General features: G+C 47.8%; 1 protein-coding gene across 2 annotated transcripts in view; it reads left to right on the top strand.

Moving 5' to 3' along the window:
• Positions 1-18,206, top strand: part of LOC119704035 (serine/threonine-protein kinase TNNI3K) — a 31,182-nt gene extending 12,976 nt beyond the window's left edge. For both annotated transcript variants that reach the window (XM_038144651.1, XM_038144652.1), the window contains exons 8-25: positions 1,925-2,069; positions 2,158-2,262; positions 3,272-3,366; positions 3,947-4,096; positions 4,625-4,711; positions 5,100-5,156; positions 6,164-6,256; positions 6,355-6,412; positions 6,521-6,715; positions 7,054-7,158; positions 11,039-11,091; positions 11,255-11,307; positions 12,451-12,583; positions 13,663-13,772; positions 15,297-15,356; positions 15,574-15,743; positions 17,354-17,433; positions 17,556-18,206. In XM_038144651.1, coding sequence (XP_038000579.1) covers positions 1,925-2,069; positions 2,158-2,262; positions 3,272-3,366; positions 3,947-4,096; positions 4,625-4,711; positions 5,100-5,156; positions 6,164-6,256; positions 6,355-6,412; positions 6,521-6,715; positions 7,054-7,158; positions 11,039-11,091; positions 11,255-11,307; positions 12,451-12,583; positions 13,663-13,772; positions 15,297-15,356; positions 15,574-15,743; positions 17,354-17,433; positions 17,556-17,626 — 1,820 coding nt within the window. In that variant the 3' untranslated portion in view covers positions 17,627-18,206. The remainder of the gene's footprint in view (positions 1-1,924; positions 2,070-2,157; positions 2,263-3,271; positions 3,367-3,946; positions 4,097-4,624; positions 4,712-5,099; positions 5,157-6,163; positions 6,257-6,354; positions 6,413-6,520; positions 6,716-7,053; positions 7,159-11,038; positions 11,092-11,254; positions 11,308-12,450; positions 12,584-13,662; positions 13,773-15,296; positions 15,357-15,573; positions 15,744-17,353; positions 17,434-17,555) is intronic.
• The last annotated feature ends 543 nt before the right edge of the window (positions 18,207-18,749 follow it).

Raw genomic sequence — 18,749 nt, 5'->3', positions numbered from 1 at the left:
AGTCTCTCAGCACACCTTGGGCACTGTATGAGTTCTTTGTATGAGGCCTCACAGTGATGCCATTCAGGCTGGGACATTGCACTTCATTGTTTATATTCTGCATTAATATAACCTTTACAATATTTTCTCCTGTGGCTATGTCAGTGTGCACTGGTGGCTCTGCTGCGTCCTTGTTCTTGCTCCGTTCCCTCTCCTTTTGCTGCTTCAGTAACGCTGAAGGCACAAAATGTGCCACACTCCAGCCTGTCTGCTCCACTGCTGTGACACCTGTGCCACAGGCGTGCCCCTGCATGCTGCTGACACATCCCACAAGGGCATACAAATGCTATAACTTACAGGTCACATTTTGGGCATGTTGTGATTATCAGTGTGAGATTCTTACCTGTGCCTGAAGGGAGCCTTAAAGAGAGATGGAGAGAGACTGTTTACAAGGGTGCCAGGACGAGGGCAATGGCTTCACACTGACAGAGGGCAGGGTTACAATAAACACCAGGAAAAAATTCTTACCTGTGAGGGTGGGCAGGCCCTGGCACAGGTGCCCAGAGCAGCTGGGGCTGCCCCTGGATCCCTGGCAGTGCCCAGGCCAGGTTGGACACTGGGGCTGGAGCACCTGGGACAGTGGGAGGTGTCCTTGCCCTCGGGGTGGGACCTTAAAGATCAGGGTCCCTTCTAACCCAGGCCATTCTATGATTCTGTGAAATACTGAGAAAATTCCAAATTATTTGAAAATTAATTTCTTATCCTCAGAGTAAGAGACAGAAACGTTTTTTGGGAAGTGTCAGTGCATTGCTTGGAAAGGTACTGCTCATTAATACATCAATTTACCGTGTTCTCTGTGAGTGCTGCCTGCAATCACACATCCTCCTCCTGCAATAAAAAGCATGGAGGGAAGCAGCACAGTCAGGTTTGTGCGTGCTGTTTTCAGTAGTGAGCTCAGGGTGTTTCAGCCTCAATGTGTGTGCACTGGGCTGATATAATTATAATAAAGGGGGGAAAAAAGAGATATTCTCTCATCATGACGAGGCAGTGGGCGGTTTGCCCTCTGTTAGAGAGTTTATTCCAAAAGGAAAGAATCTGGGGCACCATTTCAGGTCCTTTTCTTTGAACTCAAAATCTTCAGCACAGAAAAAAAGAAAAGGGAGACTGGAAGCGGGAAGCCTTTTGCTCTTAAAGTAGCACACTTTGAAACTTGCTGTAAATGCAGCAGCAGAGGAAAAGGCTTTAGTGCCCAGGAATGAAAGGAACTGGGGAAAGAACCTGAATAAATTTGGCACTGTTCAGTGCAGACCAGTAATTGGGGTCACAAACTTGAACTGTTTCTTTTAACAGAACATGACTCGCTAGTGAGCCCAAACCTGCAGCAATTGCCTGTCCCATAAGCAGGCAGAAGGCTCCCTGGCATGGATGTGCTCCATGACAGCTGGCAGTCTCCAGCATTCCCATCTGCAGATCAAGGATCCCCCAGGGACACTCTGTGCAACTGCCCTTGCAATATTTTGCTGCTGCTGGTAGATGCCAGCAGTTCTGTGCTGCCTGGATGTTCCCGTTCTGTTGATGTTGTTATTATCTTACTTTTGCTTCCGAATTGCCCTTTCTAAGGATCATTTATAACTCAAGATTCCTTCATGGAAAGCTTTGTCAAAAGACTCAATGAGTTTGCAGCTCAAAGAAAGCAGTCATGCCCCAAGTTCAGAAAATCACCTTGACAGTGCACTGCAGATGGCACAGAGCAGCATGGGTTTGATATCCAAAAGATCACAGAAATTTCAATTTTAAACAAATACGTCCACAAATACTTTTCCAAGAGGTTTCAAAATGCATAGGCACAACACATAAAACTCTACTAAATATCCAAAACAATCCCAGACACGCTGTGTTAAGGATAAAAATCCTTTCTGTGGTCTTTTTCTGGGTCAACCGGCAGTGAATGCTCAGGACAACGAAGATCATGTGCCTCTGCACTTCTGCTCTCGATTCGGGCACCATGATATTGTGAAGTTCTTACTGCAGAGCAGCTTCGAGGTGCAGCCCCACGTGGTGAATATCTATGGAGACACACCTCTACACCTGTGAGTGCCCTGGAGCAGCTGCTGGACAGGTTTGGGGCTCTTGGGAAGGCTGGTTTTGCTAACAGCTCTGTGCTGGCTTCCTCCTCAGTGCCTGTTACAATGGGAAGTTTGAAGTTGTCAAGGAAATAATTCAGCTCTCAGGAACAGAAAGTCTCACTAAAGAAAATATATTCAGTGAAACAGCTTTCCACAGGTGAGGTGTTCAAATGCCATTGTCAGTAGAGCTCCACTTACACACGCATGCAGCACAACACCCAGGATTACCAATGTCTCACAACACCCAGGGTTACCAATGTCTCACAACACCCAGAATTACCAATATCTCACAACACCCAGAATTACAAATGTCTCACAACACCCAGGATTACAGATGTCTCACAACACCCAGAATTACCAATGTCTCACAACACCCAGGATGTCTCACAACACCCAGGATTACAGATGTCTCACAACACCCAGGGTTACCAATGTCTCACAACACCCAGAATTACCAATATCTCACAACACCCAGAATTACAAATGTCTCACAACACCCAGGATTACCAATGTCTCACAACACCCAGGGTTACCAATGTCTCACAACACCCAGAATTACCAATATCTCACAACACCCAGGATTATCAATGTCTCACAACACCCAGGATTATCAATGTCTCACAACACCCAGAACTACAGATGTCTCACCTGCAGCCAGGTGAGGGACAGAGCGAGCAGGGAGCTACACAGGGAGGGTGAGTTTGTGTCATGAGACACATGACAGGGCATGAAGCAAGAGGCAGAACCAGGCAGTGAAAATCAGGTTCACCAACACCTGATTGGACAGTGGTTCCTCTCCTTGTCCAGTTTGGGAGCTGGGATCAGAGTTTGTTCCACCTGGATGTCTGCTGGAGCCAGGTACTCTGAACAAGAAACCAGGTGGCAGAACACAGATTGGTTGACATGCTGAAATTTTGTAAAGGGCTATTTAAGTGGCACTTTACAACACAGACTGTTTGCACAACTGTGCAAAATTAGGTGATTCAGCAATAATCAGAATATTTCTGAAACAATAAAAATGAATATGCTCTGGTGGATTAATCATGCATTTGCACATTTCCAATGATCCTTTATTACTGCATTTTAACTCTTTGTAATTCTTTATTGGCTACCCAAAGTGCTTCTTTTGTGGACTTTAGCACTCACCACTCCCTTTACTTCTGCAGCGCTTGCACCTATGGAAAGAACATAGAACTTGTCAAGTTTCTTCTTGACCAGAATGTTGTAAGCATCAATCATCAGGGGAGAGATGGGCACACAGGTAACATCACCATATTTATATGAGGGTATATGCCAGCACCGAAATACTGGGGAGCCGTGCACCACCAGGATTTCCAGCACCCGAGGACCTTTCAGACAGAGCACAGCTTTCTTGAAATGTTTTCACTGGAGGCATAGAAGTGATAAGACTTCAGTGGGGATGTATCAGGCTCATTAGGGTGTATATGAGTAACAAAACCTGGTGTAAACTGTTCCTCCCATATTAAGGCTTCTAAGTAGTGTTATAAATTATTCTGCAAAGAGATAGGCTTCTGGAATGTATTGTCTGGAGGGCTGCACACCTTCCTGTCTCCACTACACTGAGCTGCCTTTGTTTCCACTTGCTTTTTCTCACATACAGAGTCATTAAATGTGGGATGCAGGTGGCAAAGTGGTGGCACATTGTGCAGAGGCAATAGATTGGTTGTTGCAGCCTTAATGTTTAATTTTCCCCTCTTGCCTCAGGTATTTTTTGACACATATTTATTTATCAAGGAGATCAATTTGCACTTGCAGTTGTTGCTGCAGTCCCATTGCCGTCTTCTGACAGCTGTGCTCCCTGCACTTCTCTGATGTTGCAGGATTGCACTGTGCTTGCTACCATGGCCACATTCGCCTCGTGCAGTTCCTGCTGGACAACGGAGCTGATATGAATCTTGTAGCTTGTGATCCCAGCAGGTCCAGTGGAGAAAAGGATGAGCAGACCTGTTTGATGTGGGCTTACGAGAAAGGTATTTCAATTTTCCAGTTTGTGCTACAAAACCCACAGCAGCTGTGCAGGAAGGAGAAGGCAGCGTGGGAAGGAGATAACGCTGCAAAATAACCTGCCAGTGCCTGCAGACAGAGCTCCCACCACCTGCTCCCCAGGCACTGGCACCAAGGGTTGTACACACCAGCCCTTCAATTTGTCATCTCAGATCTCTGTGAAACATTAGCTTAATCCAGCACAAACTCAAGAAGAGTTCACTGAAGACTACTGTCAACTTCCATTGCAGGATTTCTGCAGCAGGGTTTTCCTTTGCCTTATCTTGCATTTTAGGGGTAGGTGGACTCGAGAAAATAAAATGCTTGTTTTTACTGGCAGAAATTTCCCATATTTGTACAGTTTAGAATCACAGTAGGTTTAGATTAGCATCACCATGTCTTTGCATGTTTTGTAGTCATGTTTTACATTTTTTTAAAAAAACCCTGATTTTGTATTTTTTTTTTTTAATCTTTTGAGTTACCTACAAATCCTTGTATTTCTCTTTCCTTCCTAGGTCACGATGCAATTGTGACCCTCCTGAAGCATTACAAGAGGCCTCAGGATGAATCCCCCTGCAACGAATACTCCCAGCCTGGAGGAGGTATGGGCTGAGCAATCATTTTATTCAAAGGGCCTGATCCAAAGACTGCTGAAATCTCTGGAAGTGCTCCACCCATGTCAGAGAGCTTTGGGTCAGTCCTGTCTGGCACAAATAAAATCACAGTCATGGGACTCACCATTTTCTGGCCATACCCAGATTCCTTTTGAGGCTGCAGCCATACAACACCCCAGTCTGCTGTGCCTGCTACAGTGAGGAGAATGAACTGTATCCCAGCCCAAGCCAGCTCCCATCAGACGTGTGGGTGTGTTTATCTGAATTCCCACCCTTTATCATTAATTCTTTCTGGCATCATTGACTCGTTGATTTATCAGCACCGTCACTTATGTTGTCATTGAACTCCATAATTTCACTCTGTTCTTTATTTCAGATGGTTCCTACGTGTCAGTGCCATCCCCCCTAGGGAAGATTAAAAGCATGACAAAAGGTATTTGCAATGGCAAATTGGGAAAATGTGAACTTCTGTGGTCCTTTGATCCAATGTGTTTGTCAGCCTGAACATCCTACACAGGATTCATTATTCCTGGACTTTTTATGGTACATTGTTCCATTTCCCTGGAATAATTTTAGGAAACAATGTACTTAGCTTTGTTACTCAGTATAATGACAATTCCTGCATTTGCCCTGTTTTCATTCACTTTAAAAATATATATATATTTCTTTTTATTTCTTTGAGGAAAGGCTGTGATGTGAAATAGCACGAATGCAATACTCATTCCTCCATGAATGCAAAGTATCGTTTAAATCACACCATAGAATGCCTGAATTATCCTTACAAGGAAATTTCTGTCCAAAAATAATTTGTGTTGCTCTGAAACAAATACAGCTGAAACATTCAGATAAATATTTTAAGGTATTTTAAGATATTTCCTCTCTATTTTTTTTTTGTGGTACTTTCAATTGTCCACTTTAAATGTTCACTCTGAATATAATCAAATCCTTACATCCTTCACATAGCAGCATCAAAATGCTCTGTTTAGAAATATTTTGACAAACTTTATAGTAATAAACTAAAAAGATCCACAAGATAGAGACGTTTGACAACTAAATTCAGTGGCGAAGTTTAGATTCCACATGTCACCAGGAGCCAGTCGGCTCTGGAATAGCATCCCCAGCAGCAGCAATGAGCACTGGCTGCACAGGAAGAAGGGATGAGTTCCCCATGTAAGGAATTCTGCGCTGCTATCCCATGGCACGGGCAGAGTTTGGGAATGTGCTCGTGGCTGGCAGGGGCTAAAGCCAGAGTGCCCAAGGCAGCCTGTGGCATTGCAAGGAGGTGTCTGTCACTGGGCTTTGCTGCAGCAGGGAGCAGGATTAGCAGTCAATTTACAGGGGAAAATCAGCTTTCCCAGTGCCAGAGTTCTGAATTTCAGTGCTTTTATGCTTGGTCCTCCCCCTGGCCATGTTTTACAAGCAGGATGGTTTCTCTTGCAGAAAAGGCTGATGTCCTCCTCCTCCGTGCTGGTTTGCCATCACACTTCCACCTGCAGCTCTCTGAGATAGAGTTCCACGAGATTATCGGCTCAGGTACCGGAAGGGAAAGGGCTTTAAATGTTTAAATTCACTTTAAATGTTTGGTGCTCATAACAAACATATCTGAGTTTATTTATTTTAAACTATTTTAGGGTCTTTTGGGAAAGTCTATAAGGGACGATGTAGAAATAAAATTGTTGCAATCAAACGGTAAGTTTGTCGTGCTTTTCCATCCTGCTTGGTCAGTCACCCAGTTTGAAGCATTTCCAAAGCCTATATTTTATGATACCTTTGCCTTCTGCTTCCTCTCATTCCAAGCTACCGAGCCAACACCTACTGCTCCAAGTCTGATGTGGACATGTTCTGCCGCGAGGTTTCCATTCTCTGCCGGCTGAACCACCCCTGTGTCATCCAGTTCGTGGGAGCCTGCCTGGATGACCCCAGCCAGTTTGCCATTGTCACCCAGTACATCTCTGGGGGATCTCTCTTCTCCCTGCTCCACGAGCAGAAGAGGTAATGCCCTCCTCCACCAGCGGGCCTGCTCACAGACTTTGGAAGAGCAGGGAATCTAAGCTGATGTAAATATTCATTTCAGCATAGGACAGCAGAGAGAGGAACACCCTAGAAAATGTTGAGCTTTGGTTCAGTTTATTGGGTGTACAAGGTAAACTGATAAGTCTTCACAAACTTGTTACTGGCATTATTTTACAGCATATAGATTTACTTTACATAGATTATGGAACGTTATTTTGCATGTAAAACAATTTTAAATGTTGCATGATTAACAGATCAGAATAATTTTCAACTGTCTATTAACTTCAAGTAATCTTTTATTTTTTTACAAAATGCAGAATTCTTGATCTGCAGTCTAAATTAATCATCGCTGTAGATGTGGCCAAAGGCATGGAGTACCTCCACAATCTCACACAGCCCATCATACATCGGGATCTGAACAGGTCAGTTTCTGTCTCTAACCTAAAAATTTATACAACATGATGGCTCAAAGCTGCAGGAACACTGTGCAGTCTCCTGCAGCACCAGCGTCTCATTAGCACTCAGCTGAAAGTAATCTCAGGGGTTTTACACAAACCCATACAAGTCACAGTAGCTGAACTGTGGTTGTCCTGGAAGGCTGCAGTCGCTGAGAGTGTTTCCCTGCACCTGTTTGTTTTCCTGAATCTCTGTTTTCCAGGGCTGAGTTTCAGCCTAAGACCATCTGCCAAAGGGCACTCGGTCACATTCTCTCATCACTTCCTCTCCATCCCTTTGCTTTGTCTCCTTTACTGTCAATATTTCCCCACAATCGATGAGTTGGTCGGTTTGCTTGGCTCGTTTGTTACAGCTGACAGCAGCTCTGACTGCTGCCCCCTGGGAGCTGGGGTCTTGCACGGGACTGGGCATCTCTTTGGTGGTGGTTTCATCCATCTTTTGGTGGTGGTTTCATCCATCTTTTGGTGGTGTCCCAGTGGGAGCGCTGAGGCCTCAGTGTCTGCAGGGAAAACCTGTTCTTTTGTTCTAGCTATGGAAACAGTCTTGTGCATGTTGCAGCAACAGGGGATGAAATACCTCAGCTGCACTGGTTGCAAGAGCAGAGGTGAAAATGATCCTTTTGCTAAAGTCAAAACATGGTCCTTAGCTCTGTCAGCCCTCGAGAGCAGCAGGCAGGCTGGAATGGCATCTCCACTGTCCTTTGAGCCTCCTTCATGTACCTGCATCCCTGCCCAGTCCTTCCAGGCCACAAACCTGCGCTGTTCCAAGGGACAGCCTTGCTTCTGAGGCAGTGGCACGAGCCAAGAGCCCCTTGCCTGACTCTGCAGCCTGTGGAACTGCTCTGGGAGAGCCAAGGCTCAGACCAGGGCAGCCAAGGCTGAGACCTCACAGTGCAGCTCCATGCCTTGGTGGCTGTTAGGGGAACAACTCTGCCCTGAAAGAATTTAAATAATTATTTCCTCAAAAGAAAACCCAAACCTGTATCTTCCTAGAGAGCCAGAAAGCCCCACAGCAGCCACACAGATCATATTTGCCAGGGTCAGAAGATAATGTGCTCTAGGGTTGTTGGTGCCATTGATGTGTGCTGCTGAGAGAGCTCAACTTCTGAAAGTTTTGTGCAAGAGCAGGGGTCATGTTTGCAGCATGAGTCCCAGCCAACCCACAGGCACAATTACCAGATGAAAATCTTTGCAACAGCTTAAGAGAAAGACTAAGAGTGAAATTCTGTGTTAAGTTTTGCCAGTGGCTTCACAGGAGCCTCATACTTTTTACCCTAAATTTTCGCATAACTCATACCCACCTTTGTGAATTCTGAAATCTAATGCACTGCATATAATGCATTAAATAAACCTGCAATATGGCTTGACAGAATAGAGAAAAAAATTAGTCTTTCATGTCTCTACCCTGGAAAAGGGGTTATCCTTCCATTTGAAGAATAATTGGGAGTTTTATTTTGCTTTTCAGTTCTGACAGCCATCAGAAATGGTGACATGCATCAACTTATTACCACTTACACCATGGTGAGGGATGGCAGCCACGATGATTGTAGCACTTTTATAAAAGAGAGACCATTTTATTATCCATTTAATTTAAGCCATAACAGCTGAACATGGCTGGAGGAAGCCTTTGAGTGACTGACCTGCTTTTGATGACTCTAACTATCTGTGAACACTTCTGAGAGCTGCTTGGTGAGGGAGATGAAAGAGAGGATGGCAGCCTGGTGGTAATGAGGATGGAGTCTGTGACTCCTCTTTGTTGAAATATCCCTTGTGAAATCTTAAAATATCCATTGCTTTTCATTACACCCACAGCATGTTAAAGGCAGAAGGATCTTTTAATGGCCCGAATCCCTGTGAAAGGGACATGCTGAGCCTGCCACTTGCCATGGGAGAGAGAAGCCTCCGTGCCTGGCAGACCCTGCACCATGTCCTTTCACAAAGCCAGGATGATTGCACACTCCTCATCCTTATCTCGTTTTCTTCCTTCCGTGGTTTCATGAAGAGCACAATGCCTGCTCTCACCGCTGCAATCCCTGTGTGCCCTTAGCAGAAGACAATTAATTTCTGATTCTGCTGAACTCAGTCTTCTGCCAGCTCAGTTCAGCTTGGATTTTTCTTGCTGTATTTCTCAAAACACAAGCTTAAGAGTACCTGTTTCATCTGAGGTTTTCAAATTTTCAAGTGCCACTGAGGCAATAACAACATTTTTAAGGTGTACCTTCCAAGCCTTATTTCTGTGGGGTGTATTTTTTACTTTAAAAAAGAAAAATCAGTAACTGTAGGGCTCCCTGGAGGTACAAGACTGGCAAAACCCTCCCAGAGCCTGCTTCCTGCTCTCAGATTTGCCCATCAAGCACTCAGCACCAAGATGAGCATTTCAGCACTCTTGGTCTGATCCTGGGCCAGGGGAGGTTCAAGTTGGCCATCAGGAAGAATTTCTTCACTGAAGAGGCTGCCCAGGGCCGTGGCAGATTTCCCACCCTGGAGGTGTCCAAGGAACAACAGGACATGGCAGTCAGTGCTCTGGGCTGGGGACAAGGTGGGGAGTGGTCCCAGGTCAGACTCTGTGATCTTGGAGGCCTTGGAGACTTCTTTTCCAGTCTCAAAGATTCTGTGATTCTATGAAAGGTTGATGCATGCCTGCATCAGGAGAAAGGAAATTTCAGTCGATTTCTCTGCTTCTCCACAAAAACTGTCAGCCTGGGTCTTCATTATGTCTTGACTTGTCAAGTTGGATTTATTCACATCTACACAATCCTGGAATAGACTGAAGCTGAAGCTCGGGCTCAGTGCAGTTTATTCACATTGAGACATGGTGATAATTTTTGTCCCTACTGACAGAGGCCAAATTTGAGCGAAGACCACAGCAAGGTCTGTAGCTTTGTATGGCTTGTGTACCTACACCCACCCTGGGGCACAGCCTTCAAGAGTCTCTCTAGTTCAGCCTTGTGTTTGATTCATATTTTCATTTGGCATATGGTCTCAAAACAATTCCACATGTCATACTAAAATCATGTCAATATTTTGATGGAAAGTACATATGAGAGCTAAAATCAGATCAAATATAAATCAAGAGAGTCATGGTTACATTTTTATGATTAAATTTATCATCCCAAGGATTGGGTTTAGGTGAAGGTGGAAATCTTGAAGACAGTGATTTGTGGGAGTCCTGCTTGAGAGAGCTTAGATTTTTTTTTGACCTAAGACTGTTATCTGGTAAAATTGTGTTCCTCCCTTGACTGTTCTTGTTTGTATCCGTGGCTCTAAAATGAGCAAGTTGTGCTTTTTGTCGAGGCCATCAATATTACTTTAATTTTCCCTCCTCATGTAAACTCTTGCCAGCTTTTTCATTTCTGTTTTTCATACACTTTTCACTCTTCTGAATTTTCTTGGCTCAGTCAGCATTTGATAAATATCCAGAGAGCATTGTTGTGTCCACATTGCTTGTGTTGTGATTTGCTCAGCCCTTCCACAGCCCTGTGCTGTGAAGGTATAGTGACCGGGGCAGGGAAATCTTCATCTGCAGAGGTACTGGAAACTTGTCACCTAGCTAAAGCAGCTTGTGGGTCTTTCCCCAAGTTTCCATTTCGTTTGAAACCCTGTGTTTTTGTTGCTGATTTCTGAAAGTCTCTCTGGATTTGTTGCATGCAAGTCAGTCAAAGGTTGGCTTGCCCTCTCAGGGGTAATGTGTTCTTTCTAACAGTAACTGTGAGGCATACCTATAGACATTTAGCTACCCAAGGGGGTGATTTGCACTCAAATGTTTAGCTATGACCCAAAATCTATAGCATTTTCACCACCTTTACGATGCTATCAAACAATTACCTATAGTTTGTTTTTTCCCTAGTCACAATATTCTCCTGTATGAGGATGGACATGCAGTAGTTGCAGATTTTGGAGGTAAGGAGTTTTTATTAAACATTTATAAATTAACCCAAAATTCTCTAAAACTAAACATGTGCTTACTGAGAGGGCCCTGTGGAATTGCACTTAAGGCAGGACTTCTGTATAATAAGTGAGGGTAATTACCCTGAGGGTAATTCTTTTTCTTGCTCTGTTTCAGAATCTCGATTTCTGCAATCCCTGGATGAAGACAACATGACAAAGCAACCTGGGGTTTGTTTCTTTTGTTTCATGTTTTGTTCCACATAATTAATATCAAACATGCAGGCAAACACAGTTTAGGAGAAGAAGACATTGGAAATATGTTTGTTGGAATAGATGGACAGGTGTAGTATTAAATCTCTCTCAGTGTTTCTCTGTCTAGGTTTAATTTTTTCCTCTGTCTTCAATAACAGAGATGAGGGAATATGTAACATCTGCAGCAGAAAACAATGCTTTATAAGGCTGTATTTGGAGCTCTATGCTCCAATACCTTACTAAAGAGTTCTTTTTAATCCACTTTTCCCTACTCACATGCTGTTGGCAGGTGGTTCCTTTTTCTAACAGCTACTCAGCACTGGTTCCCTTATTTCACCGTTCTTTTCTTCCCAATAGCCTGTTGCTCACAGTCAGATTTACAAGGCAGCTGTTGTCTTCATGGGTTTGAGTCCAGATGTGTCCTGTGTGTCACTCCATGGCCAGGAATGTTCACATCATCCCAGCCATTAATGTGGGCCGGGATGGGTAAGGATGGAATGGAGGGGGCAATGCCAGAGGATGGTGGTGCTGCCCCAGGCCTTGGCAAGCAGCTCCGTAACACTCAGTAGTGGCACTCACTGTGTGGGTGCAGAGTAGGGAGCACAAGGACTCTAAAAATCCACCCGGAACCCATTACCCCAGAGAGAGACGAGTTGCCTGTGAAGCAGTCTCAGAACTGGGGGTCTGCAGGAGCAGCAAGACCCCAGGAGAGCAGGCTGCAGTCCAAGGCAGCTATTGCCAGCTTTTACTCCTGCCAGCGGGAGCAGTGGTTAATTCCTGTTATATGGCATATATGCACATATATGTCTCAGACCATGTGATGTGGCCTCCAGACCTTGAGCCTGGGGTTCTATTTTTATTCTCACCCTACTGTGATGTTTTAAGCCAGCTCAGCCTGAGACAGCACCAAGCGAGCGCAGTTACATGGCATGCACTGTAACACACTGACTCGATCTTGCAAGCCAGGTGAGTTTTTCCTGGCAGATTACAATTATTTTATGGAGTGGTGGAGGCAGGAAATAAGGAAACAAAGGAAAACAAACATACAAATGCAGGAATAGGTGCTTGTGTGAGGAGGCAAACACTGCTGATGCGTGACTGCTGCTTCCTGGTGCGCAGAACCTGCGCTGGATGGCCCCTGAGGTGTTCACCCAGTGCACCAGGTACACCATCAAGGCTGATGTCTTCAGCTACGCTCTGTGCCTCTGGGAGCTGTTAACGGGGGAAATTCCCTTTGCTCACCTGAAACCAGGTAACATGCTCAATGAATTACTATCTTAAATTACTCTGAAGTCAAGAAGCAGCTACACTCTGTAATTTTAACCCAAATCATACTGAAGTGTGTTATTAAGTGCTGAGACATTGCATTTGGTGAAGAGCACAGAACTATCCTATCCAGGTCTGGGACTAGCAACAAGACACTCTGACTGCAGGGTGTCTGTCTCTCACATGATTGTTGGGATTGCAAAGCCCTTCCTTGGCACATCTCCTTGGTGTGCCTCAGGACAGCATCCACAAACCGGGGGGAAGGGGGGGGTACAACAGCAGAGCAGCATTCCCAGGGCTGCACTTTGCTCTCCTGACATCCTGACCCCTGGATGTCTGACGAGAGCTGTTAGGGGGCACGGGCACTGCAGGATGTGGCCAGAGCCAGCATGGATGAGGAGGGAGGGTTCAGCCCCCTCTGCCAGTGAGACCCTCGCTGCTGTTTGACCTGTGACCTGGCCGTGGTGATGGGCAGCTCAGTCTGCTCTTGGTCTGCTGGCAAAAGCCTCCTTTAGTCTCCAGCCTCCATCCAGACTTTGTTCGTTGGTTGGATGGCTCCGCAGTCAGTTTCCACACCTGCTGGGTGCCTCAGGGGTGGGCAGGGGTGCTCCTGTGTGACTCCAGGTGCTGATGGGTGCCTCAGTGGTGGGCAGGGGTGTTCCTGGGTGACTCCAGGTGCTGACGGGTGTCTCAGCAGTGGGCAGGGGTGTTCCTGGGTGACTCCAGGTGCTGGCAGGTGTCTCAGCAGTGGGCAGGGGTGTTCCTGGGTGACTCCAGGTGCTGACGGGTGTCTCAGTGGTGGGCAGGGGTGCTCCTGGGTGACTCCAGGTGCTGACGGGTGTCTCAGCAGTGGGCAGGGGTGTTCCTGGGTGACTCCAGGTGCTGACAGGTGTCTCAGCAGTGGGCAGGGGTGCTCCTGTGTGACTCCAGGTGCTGACGGGTGTCTCAGCAGTGGGCAGGGGTGTTCCTGGGTTACTCCAGGTGCTGACGGGTGTCTCAGCAGTGGGCAGGGGTGCTCCTGGGTGACTCCAGGTGCTGACGGGTGTCTCTGGCTGTCCCCTGCAGCGGCAGCAGCAGCAGACATGGCTTATCACCATATCCGCCCCCCCATCGGCTACTCCATCCCCAAGCCCATCTCTGCCTTGCTGATGAGGGGCTGGAACGCCTGTCCTGAGGTGAGTGTCCCCAGCGGAGGGAAAATGGGCACTGTGCTCTGGATGATGCCCCCAAAGTCACAGTTTCTGTGGGAAGGGTCACTGCAGAAAGCCCCCAGGCAGGCAGTGGGGTGTGTTAGGAAATACAGGAGAGTTGGTGAATCGAGGAGGAAAGTAAATTAGCATTTAGCTTTTCAAAAAAACTTAATTAATCACATAATGCTGATCATGACTTGAGCTGTTACAGAATGAGTAGAAAATTCCTTGCTGCTCTCAGATTTTTGTAAGCAATGGTTAATGACAGCATGGAACACACATTCACTTTAAATTCATTAATAAGGTGTCATATTAAAGTGCTGACTTAAGCAGGCACTGAGATGGGTGCAGTCCCTGTGTCTTGTCAGCATTCCCACAGCCAGTCACCCCTCAGACATCTTTTCAGAGTCCCAGTGCAGTTTGTTACCCATCAGTGCATCTCCAATGTCTCTTCATCTTGCCAGTGTTTTGGAGCTATAGGAGTGAACTATAAAACAATTGATGGCTCAATCAACCCATGGATGGCCAGAACTTTACACAAGATGTGAGCAAAAACTTGTCAAAATTATCTTTATTAAGGGTTTTTTGCTACTGTTCTTTATTAGGCTCTATTTTGCCTTACTAAAAGTGTTTTGCTACCATTTGTTATGGAAAAATTGTGAGTTTTGGGGCTCAACAAGTGTTCACAGGTCAAAATTCTCCACAAGGTCAGCTCAGTCTAAAGGGAAAAAAGGCAGAAAATGGAGTATACCTGTAGGGGTTTTGCTGGATGGCCATGAAATGCCTCCAAGTTAGAAAATATACCCATTTATTTATCTTTCATTTCATTTAAGGCTCATCCCAGCTGAACACTAGTTCCTGTGTGCCATGTCCCTGTTTCTATTTATCAGGTACTCGAACATCTGTTTCCCAGAAACTTTTGACAGCAGCTGTTTCCAAAGGCAAACTGGTGATTAGAAGATTAGCAGCATCTCCTGAGAAGCCTTTTTCACTGGCTAATTGGATTTGTGAGCTTTAATTAGAGCCAGAGAATTTGCCATAAGGCCCAGGGCTGAGCTCTGTAAAGAAGTAAACATTTAGTTTTATTAAGTGCAACTCTCACGGACAAGGGAGGGAGGAGGCCAGGAACTTGTCCACTGCTCATCTCTGCTGTTGCTGTGTCTGAAGTCCTGTTCATGGGCAAAGAGAAAGTCAACCTAAAGAGCAGAACCAATAATTTACTGATAGCTTTTTTGTGATCTAGTCATCATTAGCTCAAATCTAATTGTTACAGAAAATGAGATGAATGGCGGTTAATGTTCATATGCACACACATCTTCATGCTGCAGCTCAGCACTGAACTTGCAGATTTCATCAGCTTCCCAAACAGACTGACAGCTGTGCCATGAAATTCAGAGAGGGGAAATGATGGGGGCTGTGGCTCATCCCATCCCTGTGTGTCAATCTAATCACATCAGATCTGCCCCTTCCATTTGTAACCCAGCTCTGGTTTTCCTGGTGTGTTCACAGGGGAGACCAGAGTTTTCAGAAGTTGTCACAAAGTTAGAGGAGTGTCTCTGCAATATTGAGGTAAGGACCTGGCTACCAGCAGGGGAGGTCTGTGTGTGTGCAAGCAGATGAGAGTGCAAGTGGGGACAGGGACAACGGCAGCAGCCCAGGGCAGCGGGGGCTTTGGAGCTGCTGGGAAAGTCCAGGGAGAAATGGGATACGACTTATGAGAGAGAGATGAGAAAGGACTTGTACATACGCCATAATGGTACCTTTATTTATTTTTCTTTTAATCCAGTTAATGTCTCCAGCCTCCAGCAACAGCAGCGGGTCCCTGTCCCCGTCCTCGTCCTCGGACTGCCTGGTGGCCCGGGGTGGCCCTGGGCGCAGCCACGTGGCCGCCCTGCGCTCCCGCTTCGAGCTGGAGTACGCCCTGAACGCGCGAGCCCTCGCCGCCTGCTCCCAGGGGTGGGTACCAGCCCCCTGCTCCCAGGGGTGGGTACCAGCCCCCCGGCTGCTCCCAGGGTGGGTACGAGCCCCCTGCTCCCAGGGGTGGGTACGAGCCCCCTGCTCCCAGGGGTGGGCATGAGCCCCCTGCTCCCAGGGGTGGGTACCAGCCCCCTGCTCCCAGGGTGGGTATGAGCCCCCTGCTCCCAGGGTGGGCACGAGCCCCCTGCTCCCAGGGGTGGGTATGAGCCCCCTGCTCCCAGGGTGGGCACGAGCCCCCCGGCTGCTCCCAGGGTGGGTACGAGCCCCCTGCTCCCAGGGTGGGTACCAGCCCTCTGCTCCCAGGGTGGGTACAAGCCCCCCGGCTGCTCCCAGGGGTGGGTATGAGCCCCCCGGCTGCTCCCAGGGGTGGGTATGAGCCCCCCGGCTGCTCCCAGGGGTGGGTATGAGCCCCCTGGCTGCTCCCAGAGTGGGTACAAGCCCCCCGGCTGCTCCCAGGGTGGGCACGAGCCCCCTGCTCCCAGGGGTGGGTACCAGCCCCCTGCTCCCAGGGTGGGTACAAGCCCCCCGGCTGCTCCCAGGGTGGGCACGAGCCCCCTGCTCCCAGGGGTGGGTACCAGCCCCCTGCTCCCAGGGTGGGTATGAGCCCCCTGCTCCCAGGGGTGGGTATGAGCCCTCTGCTCCCAAGGTGGGTATGAGCCCTCTGCTCCCAGGGTGGGCACGAGCCCCCGGCTGCTCTGCGGGCCCCTGGCACGGCTGAAGGACAGAAGCAGCCTGTGCTGCTGGAGGTGGCCTGGCAGGACCAGGAGACAGCGCTGGCCTGTGCCATCAGCTTGTCCATCACAGAGAGCAGGCTGCCTTTGGGAGGGCAGGGGAAGGTGGAAGTGTCCTTGCTGAGAAGGGAAGGGACAGATGGACAGACAGAAAGACAGAATCCAGAGCCTTCCAGCAGGTACAGAGGCAGGAGACAGCTCTGTAAGGAAGAGCCTGACAGAGGTTTGTGGGAGTCAGCATTGCTGGGACTGGTCCTATCAAGGTTCATCCTAAAAGCTGGGTATCACTCATTTCATTGCTACAGAATGGTAAGAAGAACTCCTGATGTTTTTTAAGGCAGGGACACACATGGGTTCTATATTATTGTATGTTACCCTACCATTTGGGGAATTGGTTTCAAGGGCAAACATAGCAACTCCCATCTCTAGGATCAGGGATGAACCACATGCTAGCAGGATAGTGGCTTTGGTCCATGACTGGAAGATAATTCCACCATCTTCCTTGCCTGAGAAATGTATTTGCAAGAACCTTTTAGCAGTGGCACGTAAAATACATGTCAGTGACCCTGGATTGATGCCTGGAATTGTTTCCAGGATGGCAATCCAGAGACAGTAGTGAAGCCCCAAATGGGGTATTCGAGGGCAGTTACTCTGAGAAGGGTAACTGAGTGCCAGAGTGCCTGGGGGTCATGGTCTCACTTCATAGCTTATTCTTGCTTTTTGTTGACTGCACTGCTGTGGCCGGGCCCCGGGCTGATGTCACATGGTCCTGTTCTTCCCTTCCATTCTGGAGTTCTCATGGTCTGGAGATGTTCCACCATCAGTCTTACAAACTGACACCTCCTGTTTCAATTGCAGCTCTGGGCAACCCCCTTCTCAGGGCCTGTCTCTGGATGACATGAGAAGGAACTTCCAGTACCCACCCGTGGACCATAACGGTGAGCCACCTCGGAGTGCCCCCCGAGCTCCCGCGGCACGGGACAGCTGGTGGTGCTGGCACTGCGGGGCAGGGCTGGGGAGCACTCCGTGCCAGCTGCAGGGACCCTCTCTGCTCCTGCAGGGTACGTGTCAGACCCCCTGAGCACCATGAGGTTCCACTCCTGCAGCAGCAGCTTGGAGGACAGCAGCTGAGGGAGGCAGCGGCCACCTGCCCCAGACAGCCATCACCACGGAGCCCTGAGGGTCACACTGACATCCCTGGACTGACATCCCTGGACTGACATCCCTGGATGACAAATGCCTCTGTCCTGCATTCTGCTTTTGCATCTCCCTCAGCTGGCCACCCCATGCCCTGCAGCAGCAACTCTGACCATGGAGCATTAAAAAAGAGGAGAGGCAGGGCAGCAGAAGTTGAACTCTTCCTCTAGAAGCAATTACAGAATTAATCACGCTGTTATTTTCTGGGGTCTTCTTTCAAATTAACAAAATTTATCTTGTTATCTTGTATTTACATTGTCTGTGTGGCTAAGGCAGCGCTGCGTTCCTGGCTGAGCAGGAGCACTATTTTCCATTGATGGTTCTGTGATGTTATTGAGGATGCTGTTTTTCTGCAGCCATGATCCCTGAAGCAGGTCTGCAAAGAGGCCTCAAGCAGGGTGACAGACATGAGCTGTGACTGCATGGTGGGCTCTGACACACCTGCTTCCAGCACACCTGCCATTACTTCAGTAATGCTGAAGCAATATAAACGGGGAAGATTTCACTAAGTAAAGCTTAGAGGTCGTTTTCCATTTGTTCTGTTTCACTTGCTGAAAAGTTGAACGGGAGGAAGCTGTTACAGCTCTGTCACAGCTCTCCCAGCACTGCCCCTGGTACCAGTCAGGGGCTACCACTGCTCCACGGGGCTCATGTCTCAGGGGCTGCTCCATTTACACCAGCAGCTGCTGGGACAGTAGAAATGTCAGAATAAATACACAGGAAAGCCTGGGATGGGGCTCACCAGGACCCTGCTGGACCCTGTCTGCAATCTCCAAGAAGTCACAAGATTTCCATGGAAGGGGCTGAACAAGAGGAACTGTAAAGCTCCAGGAAACCACAACAAAACAACATCCAGATTTGTCTACAACTGGAGGCAATCTGTTGTATTTTTTCTAGGAGCACTAGCAAGACTGGCAGTTTGCATGCTGTGAGGGAGGAGGGGCAGAGCAGAAGGGAGAAGCTGCATCTGGGATGCTGATGAAAATTGCCTACCTGGCTCTCATTGGCCCGATGATGATCCGCTCCACATGGCCGAGCTGCAGAAGCACAGGCAGGG

This window comes from Motacilla alba, chromosome 8, assembly GCF_015832195.1.
Source record: "Motacilla alba alba isolate MOTALB_02 chromosome 8, Motacilla_alba_V1.0_pri, whole genome shotgun sequence".
Classification (NCBI taxonomy): domain Eukaryota; kingdom Metazoa; phylum Chordata; class Aves; order Passeriformes; family Motacillidae; genus Motacilla; species Motacilla alba.
This window is presented reverse-complemented; position numbering and strand designations above follow the sequence as displayed.